Source organism: Harmonia axyridis, chromosome 4 (genome assembly GCF_914767665.1).
Source record: "Harmonia axyridis chromosome 4, icHarAxyr1.1, whole genome shotgun sequence".
NCBI classification, from domain to species: domain Eukaryota; kingdom Metazoa; phylum Arthropoda; class Insecta; order Coleoptera; family Coccinellidae; genus Harmonia; species Harmonia axyridis.
The window spans coordinates 799,131-818,731 of record NC_059504.1 but is presented as its reverse complement, the minus strand read 5'-3'; the positions used below and the strand labels follow the sequence as shown (position 1 = coordinate 818,731).

Here is a 19,601-nt window from a genome sequence, read left to right as displayed (position 1 = left end):
AAGATCCTGGATGAAAAAATATGAAATCAAACAAAGCCTGGAGGTTTCTCAATATCAAGAAACTTTATTTTTTATTATTCTTGCTTTTGTTATGATTTATAATGATTTAAGTTATGTTTGTATTCAAAAAAGTTGATATTTTCGTTTCTTTTAAACAAGTTCATTGAATAAAAGTGTTTTTGGCAAGGTTCCTTCTCATTTCATCATTTTTTTTATTGATTAGACACTACACAATGAAACTGCTATAAATCAAGTAGCTTGATATGATTCAAGTACTTGATGAATAAATACTTGAGCTTGACTTGAAATCAAGTCAAGCATAAGTCAAGTAGCTTGAAAATCAAGACAAGCCGTGAATCCCTACTTCTAAACGTAGTTCATGAAGCTTGTATCTTTCCATGATTGAATGACATAACCTACTGAACTCAAATGACATAATAAATGTCAAAAGATAATACATTATAACCATTTTTAAATTGTATAATTCCTGTTATCCTATATTATCTCTTACAACTAATTTCTTATTCAATTTTTTCTCTCTCTTATGATGAGAGGGAATCAACGAAACAATACCTAATCTCCTTCATAAAATTTTCATCGAAATTCGAAAATGAAATGCCCCTCGTTGTGTGTTTGCTCGTTGAAAACCCGCTTTGAAATCGCAATCGTTGTCGAATACCTTCTCCCACTAATCGCCTTTTAGCTACAGGAGTCCCTATTATCTTTCAGTATGCGTGTTAATAGCGGTGAGAGTTTTTGCTTTTGGCATCTAGATTCAAGATATCTCGGCTCGACACAAAGACCCGCGCGTATATGATGGTTTCTTATAGGCCAGTTCTGCCTTCTGATGCGAGGTCGAATCAAGGTGATTGGAATACACGAGAATGATGACATTATGTGGCGTGAGTTACAGGATTTTGAACCCCCATCGATGATGTACATTCGATTCAGTACGGTACGTACGTCGAAGTGCGCAAATTGCCCTTTCATTTCAAATCGAACGGTCGTAAAAAATTAACAGCGATATATCTTTCGAGGAAGTGTCTGAAGCTAGGTGTAATGATACACTATGAAAGGCTGTTATGATACAGAGATCCAGAAGATACTTGTTCTTACACTACTGAGGATTTGAAAAAATGTCTTTCTCATTTTCTCTATGCATAAGAATCCATCAGGACACGCATTTAATACCTGGAGAACCCTACAAACGCTGTGGAACCCTGATGCTAAAGTTTAATGTTCAACTGATTGTGCTGACAAGATCTCCAAAGAATATAACGATCAGGAAAATCAAAGGAACACGATTTGACCTTCCTCTCAACCTAAGAAGAAGATAAGAATCCATCAGGACTCGCATTAGGTATTTTTAATACCTGGAGAACCCTACAAACGCTGTGGAACCCTGATGCTAAAGTTTAATGTTCAACTGATTGTGCTGACAAGATCTCCAAAGAATATAACGATCAGGAAAATCAAAGGAACACGATTTGACCTTCCTCTCAACCTAAGAAGAAGATAAGAATCCATCAGGACTCGCATTAGGTATTTTTAATACCTGGAGAACCCTACAAACGCTGTGGAACCCTGATGCTAAAGTTTAATGTTCAACTGATTGTGCTGACAAGATCTCCAAAGAATATAACGATCAGGAAAATCAAAGGAACACGATTTGACCTTCCTCTCAACCTAAGAAGAAGATAAGAATCCATCAGGACTCGCATTAGGTATTTTTAATACCTGGAGAACCCTACAAACGCTGTGGAACCCTGATGCTAAAGTTTAATGTTCAACTGATTGTGCTGACAAGATCTCCAAAGAATATAACGATCAGGAAAATCAAAGAAACACGATTTGACCTTCCTCTCAACCTAAGAAGAAGATAAGAATCCATCAGGACTCGCATTAGGTATTTTTAATACCTGGAGAACCCTACAAACGCTGTGGAACCCTGATGCTAAAGTGTAATGTTCAACTGCATGAGTTGACTAGATCTCCAAAGAATATAATGATCAGGAAAATCAAAGGATCACGATTTGATCTTCCTCTAAACTTCAACGATTGTGTTAGAGGTTCCATCAAGAGTAGCAGAAGACAAGACCAACAAGCCAAAAAAAAAGGCCTAAATTAAAAGCTGTACAAACAAAAGTTCTCCTCAATGAAGGTAATTGAAGTTTACGTCTTGGAAGTAGCGTGTCACTTATTATTCACACAAAATTTTAGCATATCTATCAATGATTCACACAGCTACACCTTACTATATCCAAAGTAAACTGCCAAACTGAAAATGAAACTATAAAAACAATAGCTGCAAACAAACGGTTCCAATATGCTATTATATAGAATTTAGTAAGTCAGAGAATATGGTTGATAGTCTTTCCAGATTAAATCTGAGTATTGCCTTTGAACCAATAGGTACCATCCTTGATGATCGATGCAAAAGATTCAACCCCAAAAACAAATAAATCAGGAGTTTATGATAAAACAATTCCTGCCATATCAAATACATAGGATATACAGGACGTTCATTCGAAACTAGATCGAGTATCGAATGGATTTTACCAAATTCTGTACCTTTGCAACACATTGCATAGATAATGATCACTCTTTCTCCACAATCGACAACATGTGGCATCAAGAGGCAGAAGACTCAACTATTTAGAATCCATAAATGAAATTTTTAAGCTTTAGAATGGAAATAGTTGAGAAATTATGAACAAACAAATAGAATTGTTATTACAAACGATTCAACGCCTTCAAATAATACCCACAATTCTAGATATTTGCATACCTATCGGTTAAAAATATTTTCTGTATCTTTATCGAATTTTATACCTCTCTTTGGGTTTTTTCCTATCGTGCTTTTTGTATCTGAATTCATATAAATACTTTGTACCATTTGTAGGACCTTCAGTGTCTGAACATGAACTTGAAATAGTTTTTAAAACTGGGTGGTTACACAATGAAATCCTCGGATTGGTCATTTTTTGATAGTTAAAACAAAGGTAATATTAAACTTGTTTCAATTATGATCAACTACCTATATTAGTAATAGTTGAAGAAGTCTAATAAATGAAGAGTATAGTAGATTAAAAGACCAAGAAGATGACCGATAAGATTGTAGGTGACAAGCTTATGCCACAAACACAACACCACAGCAAAATTGAAGGTCTAAATCAAACGCTGTTTAATTTTTGTTGCTACAGTGATGCAATTATTGATTGAACATGTGCCAAAAAAGACATTCAAGTTTATAAGAGTATAATTTTGAAATATCTGCTTGATACCTAACTCAAAAAATAGTAGCATTCTGTGTTGTTTTACTGAATCTTTGAATCTATGGCACTTACAGCAAGAAATAATGAAGACTTTAAAATAAAGAAAATGAAGTATTTTAGCCATTTCATGAAAGGTGCAGGTTACTCCAGTAAATGTTTAAAAAAAAAACGTGTGAAAAATACAGGAAGGAGAAGAACCAGCTGCAGAACCTGGATTAACTACAATACCAGTTAACTCTTTAGAACAGCAAAAAAATATCACCAGACCATGTGTAATCGCCTGGAGAAGAACTCAAATACTCATCTTGGTCCAGTTCCAGCTAATACTCTTACCTAGCGTCTCCATAGGAACTTTGCCTTTTCGATTTTTTCAATCTGCCACATTACCTTACCCAAAAAAGGAAAAATATGAAAGAGAAATTTTAAATAATTCAATACCAAGTCTTGAAGCAGCTTTAACTCGTATAAAAGTATCTCAAAATCACATTCTCTTAAAACCTTATTTACACATATTTTACTTGAATATTTTTTCCGTTTGATTCTTCCAGTTCAATGTACAAAGACTACAAGAAGCACACTCCTTACCACAGACGAGTGCGACGAGTAGCGTCGGTGCTACGATCGGAGGACTTGCAGAAACACACCCGCTGGCGGGTCACAGTATATACCTTCAAGGGTCAGCACATAGTTCTGGAGGTTCGGTCAGTTCGACGGGCGGAGTGTCACCCTCCAGCCCGCTGAGGATAGGGAAAGAAGAAGATTGCAGTTTGCACGGCAGGAGTAGCACAGACGGTGAGTACACAAAAAAAACCGAAATTATCGTTGCTAGGACTTATTGGTGAGAATTATTGGATTCAGTATCATCCTCAGAGTAATAAACATAGATAGAGGGAGCATATGTCATTTTCAGTAAGCAAATTTTGTCCCCAACAAGAACTATCAAGTTTGACATGAAGCGCGCGGAAATGAAAATATATCAGTTATACGATATGATATTTCACTCAATTCGCGAGTTTCTCCACAAAGAACGCACTTCGTATGTCCAATATTCAATCAACGTTTCATATTAACTCAAAATATATTGAAATGAATACCTAAATATATCAGAAATTCAGAAAACAAACCTCAATCGTGCCAAACGGCGTGAAGCAACCGATGACACTAGGATAGCAAAAGTTGCCAAACCTTAGAATTCAGCAGGTAGATACAGAAAATAATAAATATTCTGCATATTATAAATTCGACAATTAGGAAAAATATCGGATTCCAATTATTCAAATTTGCATATTTAATCGGGAATCACTCAAATAAATATATTTCATTCAATATAATATACTTTCATAACGATATAGTAAAATTGTGGATTTGAAAATATATCACAATCCGACAACGTAATCTAACCATGTTTGCGACATGTAAAAATTGCGTATACTCCTCCTATCTATGTTTATTACTCTATGGAAGCATTGTATCGTTAAATGTTCTCAATTTCATTATCGTATTCAGTTACGGGTGCGAGAAAAGATTTTAATTTTTTTTTTAAATCAAACTTTCACTTCCAAGGATTCGTTTTTCGACAAAAGGAGTCGAACATTCGATTTTTGTAACAAATTTCATGCAATTAGTTTTTGTAGTTCAACTTCAGTCTTTTAACTACTAGAAAACGTATTTTTTTTCACAATTTTTCGAATGTGAACATTTTTAAACCTCAACTTTATCCACAATATGACCAATAGTGAGTCGATCAACTAAAAAATTTCGTCCATGAATTCTTCTGAAATTTCAATCAATATTCACAATTACCATTGATAATTATCGTTAATAAAGTTCCAAAGTTTAACAGATATTTACCTACTCCAACACTCCACGTGTGCGAAATCAAATGCAACATTATGAAATGAATAATTTTCGACGTTTACGGAAGAAAAAATGTTCCTTGAACAGTTTATGTTTTGCAATTTGAAAAAAACATATTATCTATTTGGAGGTTATTTATCATTACAACAATGTTGCAATACTACCTACTAACATTTACTATCCGAACAAAAGCTCAATAAATACAATTTAGCGCAGATTATGGTTAACATAATCGATCAAATGTACAAAATCAATTCCTAATGTTGTGAAAAATTTGCGAGGAAGTGGTCTATCAAGTAAAAATCTTGTCAAAAAAGTGATGAATACAGACATTAATCAAATAACAGACCTAATTCTAGAGATATCATCATAACAAGTGTCTTTTGTACAAATTGAAATTATATTAAGCATCATCAACAGCAGCATATTTTGTCGATTGAAGAAAATTATTGTGATAGTCAGTTTCAAATGTTCGACGTGCTAACATTCTTTCAGCGCGTTTTATGCTCGATCCTATCAATTTTTTCTTGATATAAATAAATTAATTTTCTTCTAATTACAGTAGAATTTAAATCGACATTCATAATGAGATATTTCTAATACATCATTATGAACTCCACTAATACACAAGGTATTAAAACTGTACTAACTATAGGTTTCTATTAAACTCGTCTAATTAGAAGTCTTGTTTAAAACTATAACGAAATTTTTTATTTTCGGTTCTGAATTTTTGTGGAATTGAATTGTATTATTATGGAGACGTCTGTGTCCGTTTCAGGCTTATGTAGAATTACTTACAGACGTTTTTGGCCTAACAACAAGACAACAAAAAGGGACAAGTAATCTAAAAAGCTTGACCACCCAAAAAAAACTTAAAAAATTGTGTTATTCGAATTGAAAACCCTAAATCATCCCTTATTATTCCCTCTGTACGCCCTGGATCTCCTCGAACGAAGCGCGAACCAAGCGACGGAAACGAAGATGGCAGTGAGAAATTTGAATCTTGAAGACGTGGAAAATGGGTTGCCATGGTTACCGCGGCGCAGAATACGGGAACACAGTGTGGCAGCCCTGCCATACATACTCTCTCGTGGATAAATTGATTGGAAAAACGGCCCCACACTTCCAAACATGCCTATATAGATAGGAGCGTTCGCCCCGAACATATCGTTTCACGACGACGTGGCCTCTAGAGGGCTTTGGCGTCAATGCGACAATAAAAGACGTGTATAGGAGATGAGTGGCTTTCGATTAAGTCGATTTTCCGCGCACTTGGAAGTCTGTCATAAGGAGACGCCGAGATTGGGGATTTCTATTCACTTGATCGATCCTAACCTGCTACTAATATGCGTCAAGTTGCCATAAGAACTTTGGCTTAGAGTTTAGATAGTAATAGAACAAGATCTTTGATTAACAAGATGAGTACACTGCGCAAAAAAAATAACGCACATTATGAAAACCTCAAATTTATTCTACAACTGAAGGTGTTCTCAATGATAATTATTTTTATCAGAATTATGCATGCATATGTTATCCACTTTCAACGTTTTTCTTCAATACAGATGTTTTTTCCCAGCAGGATTAAAAAAAGATGAGATTATCAGATTTTGAATGGATTGGCTCCATTCTGAAATCCGTTGTTCTCAATCAATTTTAGTGATCAATAGTTTTTCTTTCGTTTGATTTTCTACACTCGATCGCTATGCAACGCGAAACACGCAATTTGACCCAAGAGGAATGTGCCCAAGCGGTAGTTTTGCGAGAAGAAGGGTGGACATACACAAGAATTGCAGAAAGGTTTGCGAGAGAGCATATCCATTGGGAAGAGGCTGATTGGGAAAGAGTGCACTGAGCATATCTTTCATGTGGACGTCTGCATACAAAGGAACGTCTATCACAATGGTAGAGGCAGAATCTAGACTCATCTGTGAAGAGAACTCTTTCCCAATCAGCCTCTTCCCAATGGATATGCTCTCTTGCAAAATCCAAACGCGCCCTTCGATGGGCTGGGGTAAGAGCTGGGCCTCTTGCCGCGACACGAGGCCTTAAATCATATTCTCTGAGGCGATTTCTTATTGTCTGAGTGCTAATTTGCACCACATGAGTTTGCTCAAACTGACTTTGAATATACTATATACCAGCTCTTATCAATTGATATCCTGAATAATATTAAAAAAAATAGCAATTACAATTCAAGAAAAGTTACAATTATGAACCTTCAATACCTGATTTTCCTAAATTGGTCCAAGTATTAATACCTTGAAAGTATTTACTAATTCAACTCAATACGAAACATTTCCCTAAGCAGCAAGTAAGTAACGTTTAGTAACAGTCAATATAATTATGATGTTGAATATTCCTTGATCTTATGTAAGAGCCGAACCTGTAAAGCTGTCTCATACTTCATTTATCTTCAATAATGGTGTCACATATATTCTTACAAGGATACTGAATCAATTGGATTGAAGGCTCATGGTCATATCTTCGGACATAATATCGACAAAGTCTGATTTTGAAACACCATTGACTGTAATGTTCTGGCCATCATAATTTTTGAAGAAGTACGAATCACGGACCAATGATTCCACCAGCCCATAAAGCGCACCAAACAGTCAGTTTTTCTGGATGTAACGGTATTTCGACATACACTTGAGGATTAGCTTCACTCCAAATGCGGCAGTTTTGTTTGTTGACGTAGCCATTCAACCAGAAGTGCGCTTCATCGCTAAAATGAACGTAGTGCGCGATATGTATTCTGCAAAGAACCATTATTTTCGAAATGAAATTGCACTATTTGCAAGCGTTGTTCAGGCGTGAGTCTATTCATGATGAATTGCCAAACCAAACCGATAATAAATCACTTGACAGCTGTTAAATCGGTCGCCATCTTGAACAGTAATGCCAACATAAAGTTATATACCTCGAAAAAAACACCCGTTATAACATCATCTCCTTGAAATTGTTAAACAAAAAAAAAAACAAATCTCTTCTTAAAGGCAGCCCTCTAGCAAACCGATCCCTACATTCAATCTAATTCGAAGTTAAATCAACCCTAACGTCACCCTGAATCCTCTATTAAAACTCAGATCAATCAAAATTGCCTGAGTTCTTGAAAATCCTGCTTTCCTGATTCACCAGCTTCTTCTATATCAATTCCAACATGAATCTATCGCGCTGCACGAATGAGGTGAAGATACCGGCAAGAATTTTATCGAAGAAAATAAACATTCGCCACGATATTATTATCGATATCAAACCACAACACAAAGTCAATCACACACCAGAACACCTGTATCAGACGTTCAATTGTTCGATTGATTCCTTATTTCAAAATAAGCCGTTAGAATTCCGGGTATTCTCAAATATTATTATTATCATAGCTGGAATTCGAGAAGTTTGTGAACAGTATGGCTAGATAGTTAGGAAGATAACTTATATATTAACACGGGCCAACAGACATTTTGGGCTTGATGTTGTTTTTGTGTTATTTCTTCGTCATTTAGTGTGTGAAAATCGAAAGCAACGGTTAAATTTAATCTATGTAATCAACTTTTTGTTAATTGCGTAATTATGTGGAGATCGTTACATAAAAATTAGCGAACGTAGATATTCATTGATGCAATTTTGAATCAGTTGTCAGTTTGACGTCAAACACTTGAGTGGCGTGAAAAACATCACAATTAAAACTTTTTTATATCTGATCCACAAACTAATTTGAATATAGGAATTCATTTAATAGGAAAATAGTTATGATTAACTATTAGTTTTCAATTCTACCAAGAAGATCATTATTTAGTTTTTCTTAGCATACAGAAAAAAAACAGAAATTAGAAATACCCAGAGATATTAAAACTGCAATAAAATCTATTTCCAGCAGATAAATGTTTGCTACTTCCTCCGAAAAAAAAATGAATGTACTAAATCTAGAGGAATTAAATAAAAAATGATGTTTCTCTGAAATAAACTAAAATCATGGATAAATAAAACGGCTAACATTTGGAAATACTTGATGAAAATAGGTAAAATTTCCAATGAAGTAATATATATATGAAGTAATATATATATGAAGTAATATAGTTAATATCGTATGATATGATTACTTCATTGGAAATTTTACCTAAAATCATGGAATTATATGATGATAACAACCTAAATATTTTTTATCGAGAATTCCGACTGCTTTGAGAATTGAAATTTTCAACAAATTCTAGTTCGTTAGGAGAATTTTATGGATTAGTTGCGATCTAAGATAAGAGAATTAATTTTCTGTGATTCCTGTTGATAAAATCTGTCAAAAACTCTATAAAACGTTCTACTTCAAGGCCGTTTGTGGAGCAAAACCGCTATGCTGACAAATGTTTACGACGTTTCCTTATTTTATTTCTCTTGTGAATCTACTAACGAATTCATCATCTAGGTACGTTAGAAATATCATGATTTGAAAAACAGATAAACCGGTTGGTCTCACAGCTTCCTAAGCAATATCATCAAAGATACTTGCAGTTTCAACTTCAACTCTAGGTTGCAATGAAATATTTTAAGAAATATCAGAAAAAGGATCAAATATATTGGATGAACTCAGAAACAGGATGAAATTGATCCGCAATCAAGAACCTCATCACAAATATAAAATTAACCAATGGCCCATATTGTCTAATTTGATAGTGAAAAAACTAGAAAATATTCATGTTATTGAAGACACGCCAAAAAAAGGAACATAAAGGAAAATATAAACCTAATACAATTTGATTTAAAGATTACATAAAATTTCCAATATAAATGATACAGGAATTAACTGAATTATTTTTCTTAAATTTTTTCTCTTAGTGTCTACAAATGAGCACTGACTTTGATAAAACAATTTCTAAACGTTGGCATAACCTAGCGGACACAAATGACATAAGAAATGTCAAAAAATTAAAATCAAATTGTATCACTCCTATTGGAAAACTTTATAAATTTGTGTAAAATTTTTCAAAAATGAATTCTATAGCGACATATAGAAACAAAATCATTCGAATTCTTTCTTTTCTTCCGATCTATTTAAGTGAAATAGTATTTCTAACGGGTTTTCATTTCAGATCATCACCAAGGTGACGACGAGGATTCCCAAGAACCCAGTGGCTCACGAGCGCAATATGTATCGGCCAACTGCGTGGTTTTCACCCATTATCAAGGTGATGCGGCATCGGTGGTAGATGAACATTTTTCAAAAGCTTTAGATAAAACGTCGGCACATGCGAAAGGTAAGTTGATCCTACAATTCATCTTCCAGATAAGATTCCTATGCTTATGTTTGTCCCATATATACGAGTATTATTCGTATGAAAAATAACCAAGTATGTTATGTGATTAAATAATCTTCAATTAATTCAAATAAAATGATCGTTTCAACATGAACCTCAACTATTCCTACTTGATCAATCGACAGGATTTCAAATTATCACATATCATTATCCCACCCATTATCACTAATGAGTGTAAAAAAGTCTTAAGAAAAAGAATGATATACCTAAACGAAATTTTAAAGTCAAGCAAGAATAATCTGTATGGTTTGTGTTCTATATAATAGACCGTCGGAGTATGAAACCACTCAACCATAGAGCATTGTATAGCAATTCTCCCTAACAGCCCACAGCTGTTATCATTTGGTATTCTCTATTCATACCTATATCCTTAAAAATTACCGGCAATTGGCTAATGGTAAACAAAGGTTATTAAACCAAATGCTTTGTGACGCCTTCAAAATATGTTCTTTAGAAATAAAAGAGTAAAACCGAAAATACAGTATAATCATCGAAACATTTTTCAAATACATTTTCACTACTCAGCTCCAGTACTCGGGATTCACGGCTTGACTTGATATTCAAGCTACTTGACTTGGGCTTGACTTGAAATCAACTCAAGTTCAAGTCAAGTAGTAGTTTTTCAATTTCCAGTCAAGTATTTATTCATCAAGTAGTTGACTTGACATTGAAAAACTACTACTTGACTTGAACTTCAGTTGATTTTAAGTCGAGCCCAAGTTAAGTAGCTTGAATTTTGAATATAAAGTCAAGCCGTGAATCCCTAATCAGTATTAGCTGTTAATTTCTATTATTTCTTCTATCGTCTCGAAAAGGGTGTGTCAAGAAGATAATTTGATTTTTAGAGAGAAGAAATAAGAGAATACAGTGGTTTTTAGCCATTTCTGTTTTTAGCAATAACAATTCAAATCCACGAAGACCTTTTCACAAATCCTTCTCAACTGACGCACTTTTTCAAATGGAGCACAGAATGGCAAAAAATGTTCAAATTGCGTGAATATACATACATATAGGGTTTTCCAATAGAAAATTTTAAATGTTTATAATGGCAATACTGTGTATTATTCGTTGACATTTCTTATGTCATTTGTGTTCAATAGGTTATGCCATTTGATCATTGGCAGATACACTCTTCAACAACGTTTAAAAATAGTTGAATTGTTTTTACAAAATCATTGCTCAAAATTCACAAATGAGCACTAATTTTTTATGGAACAATTCAAAAATTCCTAAACGTTGTTGAAGCGTGTATTAAATAATAGTATATTCTAAAACAAGTTGCACAATGAGTTCCTATTCCAACACGAATGCGAAATTCGAAAACGAGCGACGAAGGAGCGAATTTTGGAATGCATGAGTGTTGGAATTGCCTTCTGCAACGAGTATTAGACGATATTTCCTCTATTTCAGTCGAGTTTTTTTGAAATATTGTCGAAATTCAATGAAAAATTCAGATTACACATCCTAGTGACTTTTGTATTGTATCTTGGCAGTTGGTGTGACTGTTGCGAAAATTGACAGATTACGAAATTTCAATTTGAATCGTACGTTTCGAATTTTGAGATAATTTATAATTACGCATTGAACTCGTCAATTATGTCTGACGAAATCGATTTAACACCAACAGAATTGAGAGGAATTGCAAATATAATATCGCAAATCATTTCACTAAACCCAAATTATATTATATTAACAATTTGACGTGTGTTGAATTTTGATAGGATTGGAAGTCGGTGTAGACAACCACAACGGACACAAAACAAAACGAAAAATATAACTGAAAACAATGCTGTAATGAGTTCATTACAGCACTGTTTTTAGAACTGTAATGAAGTCATTACGATACTGAAATAGAGAAAATAACTTACTGAACACAAATGGCATGAGAGATGTCAAAATATAATGAAGAGTGTAGCCATTAAAACCATTATGAATTATATCATTCTTATTGGAAAACCCTATGAAAGACAAAACAAATACCTTCAAGTGAAATTTTTTATGATTAATTATGTAAAGGCAACACAAGAGAATCTGGATAAAAAAAGGTAGGTACTCAACCTTATGTTGTTGACAAAATAACTATCCGGTTTCTTTTGAAAAGTTAAACATTAATTGATCGTGATAATTCAAAAATGAACTTTCCGTATACAAACAAACTACTCGAATTTTCAGATATAAGCATGTCGAGAGATTAGAAAGAACCCGACGAAACGACAATATATCACCGGTTATTTATATTATTGCACTTCCATAATTACATTCATAAATCTATCAGAACTTATTTAGTGAGCCGCTTCATCGAGATCGTTATCATCTAGACAGAGGTCCCCGCCAACCGAAGACTGCTCCTCTGCAGCAGCATCTCCTACATCGATATGTACCTTTCGGTTTTCTGTCCCCTTTGATTGAGTTCCAGGAATTTTTATAACCACGACAAAAAAAATCATTTCATTTTTTTTTTCTTTTCGGATCCGTGTGTTATCATGTTCGGTATCGAGGTTTTCCCAAAGGAAGACGATAAACGACAATTCGGATCGGAATAATTTTTATGGTGATACAAGAGGTTCTCAAGCATCGAGTTTATGTAGTTCCTCAGAGGGAGCATATGTCATTTTCAGTAAGCAAATTTAGTCCCCAACATGAACTATCAAATTTGACATGAAGCGCGCGGAAATGATAACATATCAGTAATACGATATTTCACTCAATTCGCGAGTTTCTCCACAAAGAACACACACTTCTTATGTCCCAAAGTGAATCAACGTTTCATATTAACTCACAATATATTGAAATAAATACCTAAATACATCAGAAATTCAGAAAACAAACTTCAAGCGCGCCAAACGACGGGAAACCACCGTTGAGACTAGGAGAGCAAAAGTTGCCAAGTCTTGAATTTCAGCAGGTAGATACAGAAAATAATAAATATTCTGCTTATTAAAAATTCGTCAATAAGGAAAACTATCAGATTCCAAATTTGCATATGTAATCGGAAATCACTGAAATAAATATATTTCATTCAATATAATATAACGATATAGTAAAATTGTGGATTGGAAAATAGATCAAAATCCAACAACGTAATCTAACCATCTTGGGGACATGTAAAAATTGCGTATACTCCCTCTATCTATGTTTATTACTCTATGTGTAGCTCAATAAAAATATGAAGAACGGGGTAACCACGTTTTCTAGAAATCTTGTTATTCAGAACTTCTTATGAAAAAAAAATTTGACTTGACTTGATTTCTGTATCTTAAGGTTTGGCTTAAAATCGAATTTTTTCAAACAGTTTTGAATATATTGCGCAACGTGTCTGATGAACCTCGAAATCAAATATTTTTCTAACTCTTTCAAACTAAAGGGTGTTTTTTTTAGAGCTATAGAACTTTGAATTGCAATAAGACAACGATGGATTCTTCGATTGACATGAATTTTATTTATCCGTAAGATAATCTTGTGGCATTACATTTTAAATATGATTTTTGGCATATGACCGCCACGGCTGGCTCGGATGTAGTCCAATCTGGACGTCCAATTTTCGATGACTTTTTCCAACATTTCTGGCCGTATATCGGCAATAACACGGCGAATGTTGTCTTCCAAATGGTCAAGGGTTTGTGGCTTATCCGCATAGACCAATGACTTTACATAGCCCCACAGAAAGTAGTCTAGCGGTGTTAAATCACAAGATCTTGGAGGCCAATTCACAGGTCCAAAACGTGAAATTAGGCGGTCACCAAACGTGTCTTTCAATAAATCGAATGTGGCACGAGCTGTGTGACATGTTGCGCCGTCTTGTTGGAACCACAGCTTCTGGACATCATGGTTGTTCAATTCAGAAATGAAGAAAGTTAGTAATCATGGCTCTATACCGATCACCATTGACTGTAACGTTCTGGCCATCATCGTTTTTGAAGAAGTACGGACCAATGATTCCACCAGACCATAAAGCGCACTAAACAGTCAGTTTTTCTGGATGTGACGGTGTTTCGACATACACTCGAGGATTAGCTTCATTCCAAATGCGGCAGTTTTGTTTGTTGACGTAGCCATTCAACCAGAAGTGCGTTTCATCGCTAAACAAAATAAAATGGACGTAGTGCGCGACACGTATTCCGCACAGAACCATTATTTTCGAAATAAAATTGTACTATTTGCAAGCGTTGTTCAGGCGTGAGTCTATTCATGATGAATTGCCAAACCAAACTGAGAATAAATCACTTGACAGTTGTTAAATCAGTCGCCATCTTGAACAGTAATGGCAACTTAAAGTTATATACCTTGTAAGAAAACACCCTTTAGTTTAACAAACAGTTTGAATTTTCAAAGCTGTAACAATTTTCCAGTTTGACTTGAATTGAATTATTTTTCAGAAAGATTGACTCTCTTATTGGAAAATTCTGTGTCCAAGTATGTAGACAAAGTTTCTGGCGAGACACCCTGTATATTCCCGTCCCATACCTAACGCGGAATACGAGCTGAATCTCGAAATAGAAAATATACATCGATAATCGCACCATCAGATCGAATGGACTCGTTCTCTGTGCGCTCAACGTTCTGAGGACAGAAAAAGCTCATTCATTATTGAGAAGTTTTCGGAAGTAGTCATCTAGTGGAACAGCTTTTTCTCTCATATATCTTGCCGAGCAGTAGTTCATTCAACACACAATGCAATTCTCACTTCAGGGAGTAGATAAGAAGGCAGATGTTCACTATTGAAATGCTTTATTATTAGTCTAATTAACACGATGAATATTCATCAAAGGCTTTATATAGGGTGGTTGATATTTACCTAGTGACTTAATAAATCATATTGAGGTAGGCCTATTGTGTGTAGACGAGATGGAAAAATTCTTGAACTTCATAAAAATACCGGGAGCTGATAATTGAAGAAATGTTGGGTTGGTAAAACTGTCTCCTACACTAACAAATATATGACTAGACAGGTGATAATAGCTACAGGGCTAGCAAGTCACACTTCATTCAATTAGTCTTGACCCTAACCAGTAAAAACACTTTTTTCCCTTATAAATTCGACTTTATTCCTCAACAAGGTCACCTGATCAAGCTCAATTCGTTCAATTTGACCATGGTTTCCATCGATATGTGACAAGGAGATTGTCCTGGCGAAAGATATTTTTCATGCATTTGAGAACGTTTTTTTATTTCTACAAATAATCGATCCAACAATGTTAAGTAATATTCTCTGTTTATGGTGCTATACCTGCGTCGAGATAGTCACTGAACAATATACTATGCACGTCCCAAAATACCTTTTTTATAATCTTACCACCTAATTTTTGAGATCTTGGTCGATTTGGAGTGAAGTGTATGTGGAAACACCGTTACATCCAGAAAAACTGACTGTTTGGTGCGCTTTATGGGCTGGTGGAAACATTGGTCCGTACTTCTTCAAAAACGATGATGGCCAGCACGTTATAGTCAATGGTGATCGGTATAGAGTCATGATTACTAACTTTTTCATTCCTGAATTGAACAACCATGATGTCCAGGAGCTGTGGTTCCAACAAGACGGCGCAACATGTCACACAGCGCGTGCCATAATCGATTTGTTGAAAGACACGTTTGACCGCCTAATTTCACGTTTTGGACCTGTGAATTGGCCTCCATGATCTTGTGATTTAACACTGCTAGACTACTTTCTGTGTGGCTATGTAGAGTCATTGGTCTATGCGGATAAGCCACAAACCCTTGACCATTTGGAAGACAACATTCGCCGTGTTATTGCCGATATACGGCCACAAATGTTGGAAAAAGTCATCGAAAATTGGACGTCCAGATTGGACTACATCCGAGCCAGCCGTGGCGGTCATATGCCAGAAATCATATTTAAAATGTAATGCAACAAAATTATCTTGCAGATAAATAAAATTCATGTCAATTGAATAATCCATCGTTGTCTTATTGCAATTTAAAGTTCTATAGCTGTAAAAAACATCCTTTATAAATTTGAGAAACATTATGTGAATTTCCTTAAAAATGCAAATCATGGGAAAACCGTCGGAACTAAATCAGTGATGATAACATGCTCTTCATATCGTCGAAATCAATTGTGCCACAGAAAAGTAAGTCGTATTTTTGGCAGGACAACGTCTATCGAGTCTACCTCCTAATAAATTCTTAGGAAACCCACAGTTAATCACTGTGAACGGACTCGATGACATAGAATATCTATCGATGACTGTGCACAGACTTTCCACAAATCAGTGCCGTCTACCGCAATTTCTACATTCGCGTCTAATTTGAAAATAATAGAAAGTTATTCATTTAGCCGGTAATTACCGTCAAAAGAGCAGTTTTCATACAGAACCGTGGCGATATACCTATAAACAATTCATGTTTATAGCTGTCATAAATCTTCGCTCAGCAGGTAGAAAAGTCGCTCCTCGTTCATTTAAAAAGGAGACACTGTCGTTAACCACAAATCCAAACATTTATTTATCGCATTAAGTACTTTTTTGCCTACCGGTGTAGACACGTAATTCAGTATCTGCGTTCTGAAAAAAATACAAATTCCTTGCCGAGAATATCGTTTAGAGCTTTTCTCATTTCGCTTAATGCGTATATACGAAACCGAAAGTTCAACATCTTTTTGAACTTGCGCTGATCAATGACCCTTCGGGATGAATAATACGGCAAACAAATTTGTTTTTCGATTTCTAAAGGTATTTCCTTGTCGGTGAACCCTTCCTTTGTCTTATTATAGTTTCTTCCTGGTGATTTTTTCACCCGATATATTTTTCATCAAGTCTTTATGTCTTACTCAACTTCAGTTTTTCCTGTTTTACACTTCATCATCACCAGCAGTGCCATACCATTTTTTATCTCGAAAACAACAGTTTTTGATTTTAAACGTGGTCGAATATTCTGAACGCCCTGATCGCTTGAATGCAGCAGATGTTTCAGAAAACATCGAAAAAATCCGCGAAATGTTTTTGGCAGATTGTAAATTGAAGTTGCATGGGATAGAGATGGAGTTGAAGACATCAGAAGGCAGTATATTCACTATTTTGTGTGAACACTTGTAAATGATAAGCTAGAAATTTGATCGAAAGCAACAATGCATTTAAAACGCTGTTTGGAGCTGTTTAAGCAGAATAAACAGAATATTTGCGTTGATATGTAGCAGTGAATGGAACATGGATTCACAAGTACAATCCTGAGTCAAGGATAGTAAAAGATGAGTGAAAAGCAGTAGGAAAAAACCGTCCAAAACGACACAAACCTCAAATATCAGCTGGCAAGGTTATAATAGCATATATGTAGGATTATGAGGCGTATATGATTTTTTTGTTCATTGATTATTATGGCAAAGGTAAAACCATCAACAATGAATATAACATAACATTATGAGATCGATCGAATGCAGATATTAAGAAAAAACGTCCTTGAATGTAAAAGAAAAAGTTTCTTTTACCGAGAAAATTCTCTTTAACATAAATTGATGACAATCTCAGAATAATGAACATAGATAGAGGGGACATATGTCATTTTTGGTAAGCAAAATTTGTCCCCAGCATGAACTATCGAAATTGACATGAAGCGCGCAGAAATGAAAACATATCAGTGATACGATATTTCACTCAATTCGCGAGTTTCTCCACAAAGAACGCACTTCTTATGTCCCATAGGGAATTAACGTTTCATATTTACTCAAAATATATTGAAATAAATACCTAAATATGTCAAAGATTCAGAAAACAAAATTCAAGAGCGCCAAACGACGTGAAACAACCGATGACACTAGGAGAGCAAAAGTTGCCAAACATTGGATTTCAGCAGGAAGATACAGAAAATAAAATATATTCTGCATACTATGAATTGGACAATTAGGAAAAATATCGGATTCCAAATATTCAAATTTGCATATTTAATCGGGAATCACTCAAATAAATATATTTCATTCAATATAATATACATTCATAACGATATAGTAAAATTGTGGATTTGAAAATATATTTCACAATCCGACAACGAATTGGTCAACTTAGTTCAAAGTTCTCACAACATTAGGAATTGATTTTGTTCACTTGAATGAACATGGAAGTAAACTATATGCAGCTATAATCTTGTTGCATTTAGTAAGCTATTTTTAGAATACTAACTGTTAATACTTGGTGTTGCAACATTCTTGTACACTAAAAATTACCGATCTTAGACAACAATTTTATTGCACAAAACCCAGAAATATTAACGATTTGATGTAACCCAATACTATTTTTTGTTTTGAAAAGATGCGTTGCTCCTTAGTCAGTATTAAAATAATAAATCAGTGGATGAGTGAATTGTAAAAAAAAAATAAAAATATAGGTGAATTATAAAAGAATTTAGAAAGGTGTCGTCTTTATGCATAAATATGAAGTGTGTATCTGCATAGAAGCGAGAGCTTAGGCAGAACACACTCAAATTTTGGAAAAGTAGGTTTTTTGTGAAGAGAGAAATGAATAAATATTATTATTATCGATTAGAGTTTTCGTCTATCAGTAAAATGGTAGTTTTTCAATGTTAAGTCGAGTAATTAATAAATAAATACTAGATTTGACATTGAAAAACTATTATTTGACTTAAATTTGAATTGATTTCAAGCACTTGACTTGAAATCAACTCAAGTAAGTTCAAGTCAAACAGTAGTTTTTCAATGTTAAGATAAGTACTTAATAAATAAATACTAGATTTGACATTGAAAAACTATTATTTGACTTGAATTTGAATTGATGTCGAGCACTTGACTTTAGCTTGACTATAAATAAGTTCAAGTAAGTTCAAGTCAAGTAGTAGTTTTTCAATGTTAAGTAAAATATACTCAATAAACGTACTATCTCGAATGTGGGAAAACACACCGAAAAGAGTGACACGAATCGATCTTACCCGATACGAGGCCGGCAGAGAATAAATTCAAGACCGTTCGACTCGGGCAACAGAAAGGGATTAATTCGTGCCCAATTGGCCTACGCCGACCATTAACTGCATAAAGTTGCCGGCGGTGGCGGCGGGGAAGAAGAACACAGAAACGCGCTACTCGTAAAGGGGATCTACTGTCCACTGACCGGTCCGAGAAACAAGCTAGAATGTCTCGGTGTCGCCTCTTCCACCACGTGATTTATACCAAATGGTGACTGATTATTTTTTTATTTCTGAA

General features: G+C 34.6%; 2 protein-coding genes across 3 annotated transcripts in view; one reads left to right on the top strand and one right to left on the bottom strand.

The window, feature by feature from the left end:
• LOC123677916 (ABC transporter C family member 10-like) overlaps positions 1-19,601 on the bottom strand; it is a 68,803-nt gene that overhangs the window by 13,914 nt on the left and 35,288 nt on the right. The gene's annotated exons all lie outside the window — the stretch shown is intronic.
• Positions 1-19,601, top strand: part of LOC123677915 (protein vestigial) — a 39,467-nt gene that overhangs the window by 10,428 nt on the left and 9,438 nt on the right. The window contains exons 2-3 of the mRNA XM_045614654.1: positions 3,824-4,067; positions 10,214-10,378. Coding sequence (XP_045470610.1) covers positions 3,824-4,067; positions 10,214-10,378 — 409 coding nt within the window. The remainder of the gene's footprint in view (positions 1-3,823; positions 4,068-10,213; positions 10,379-19,601) is intronic.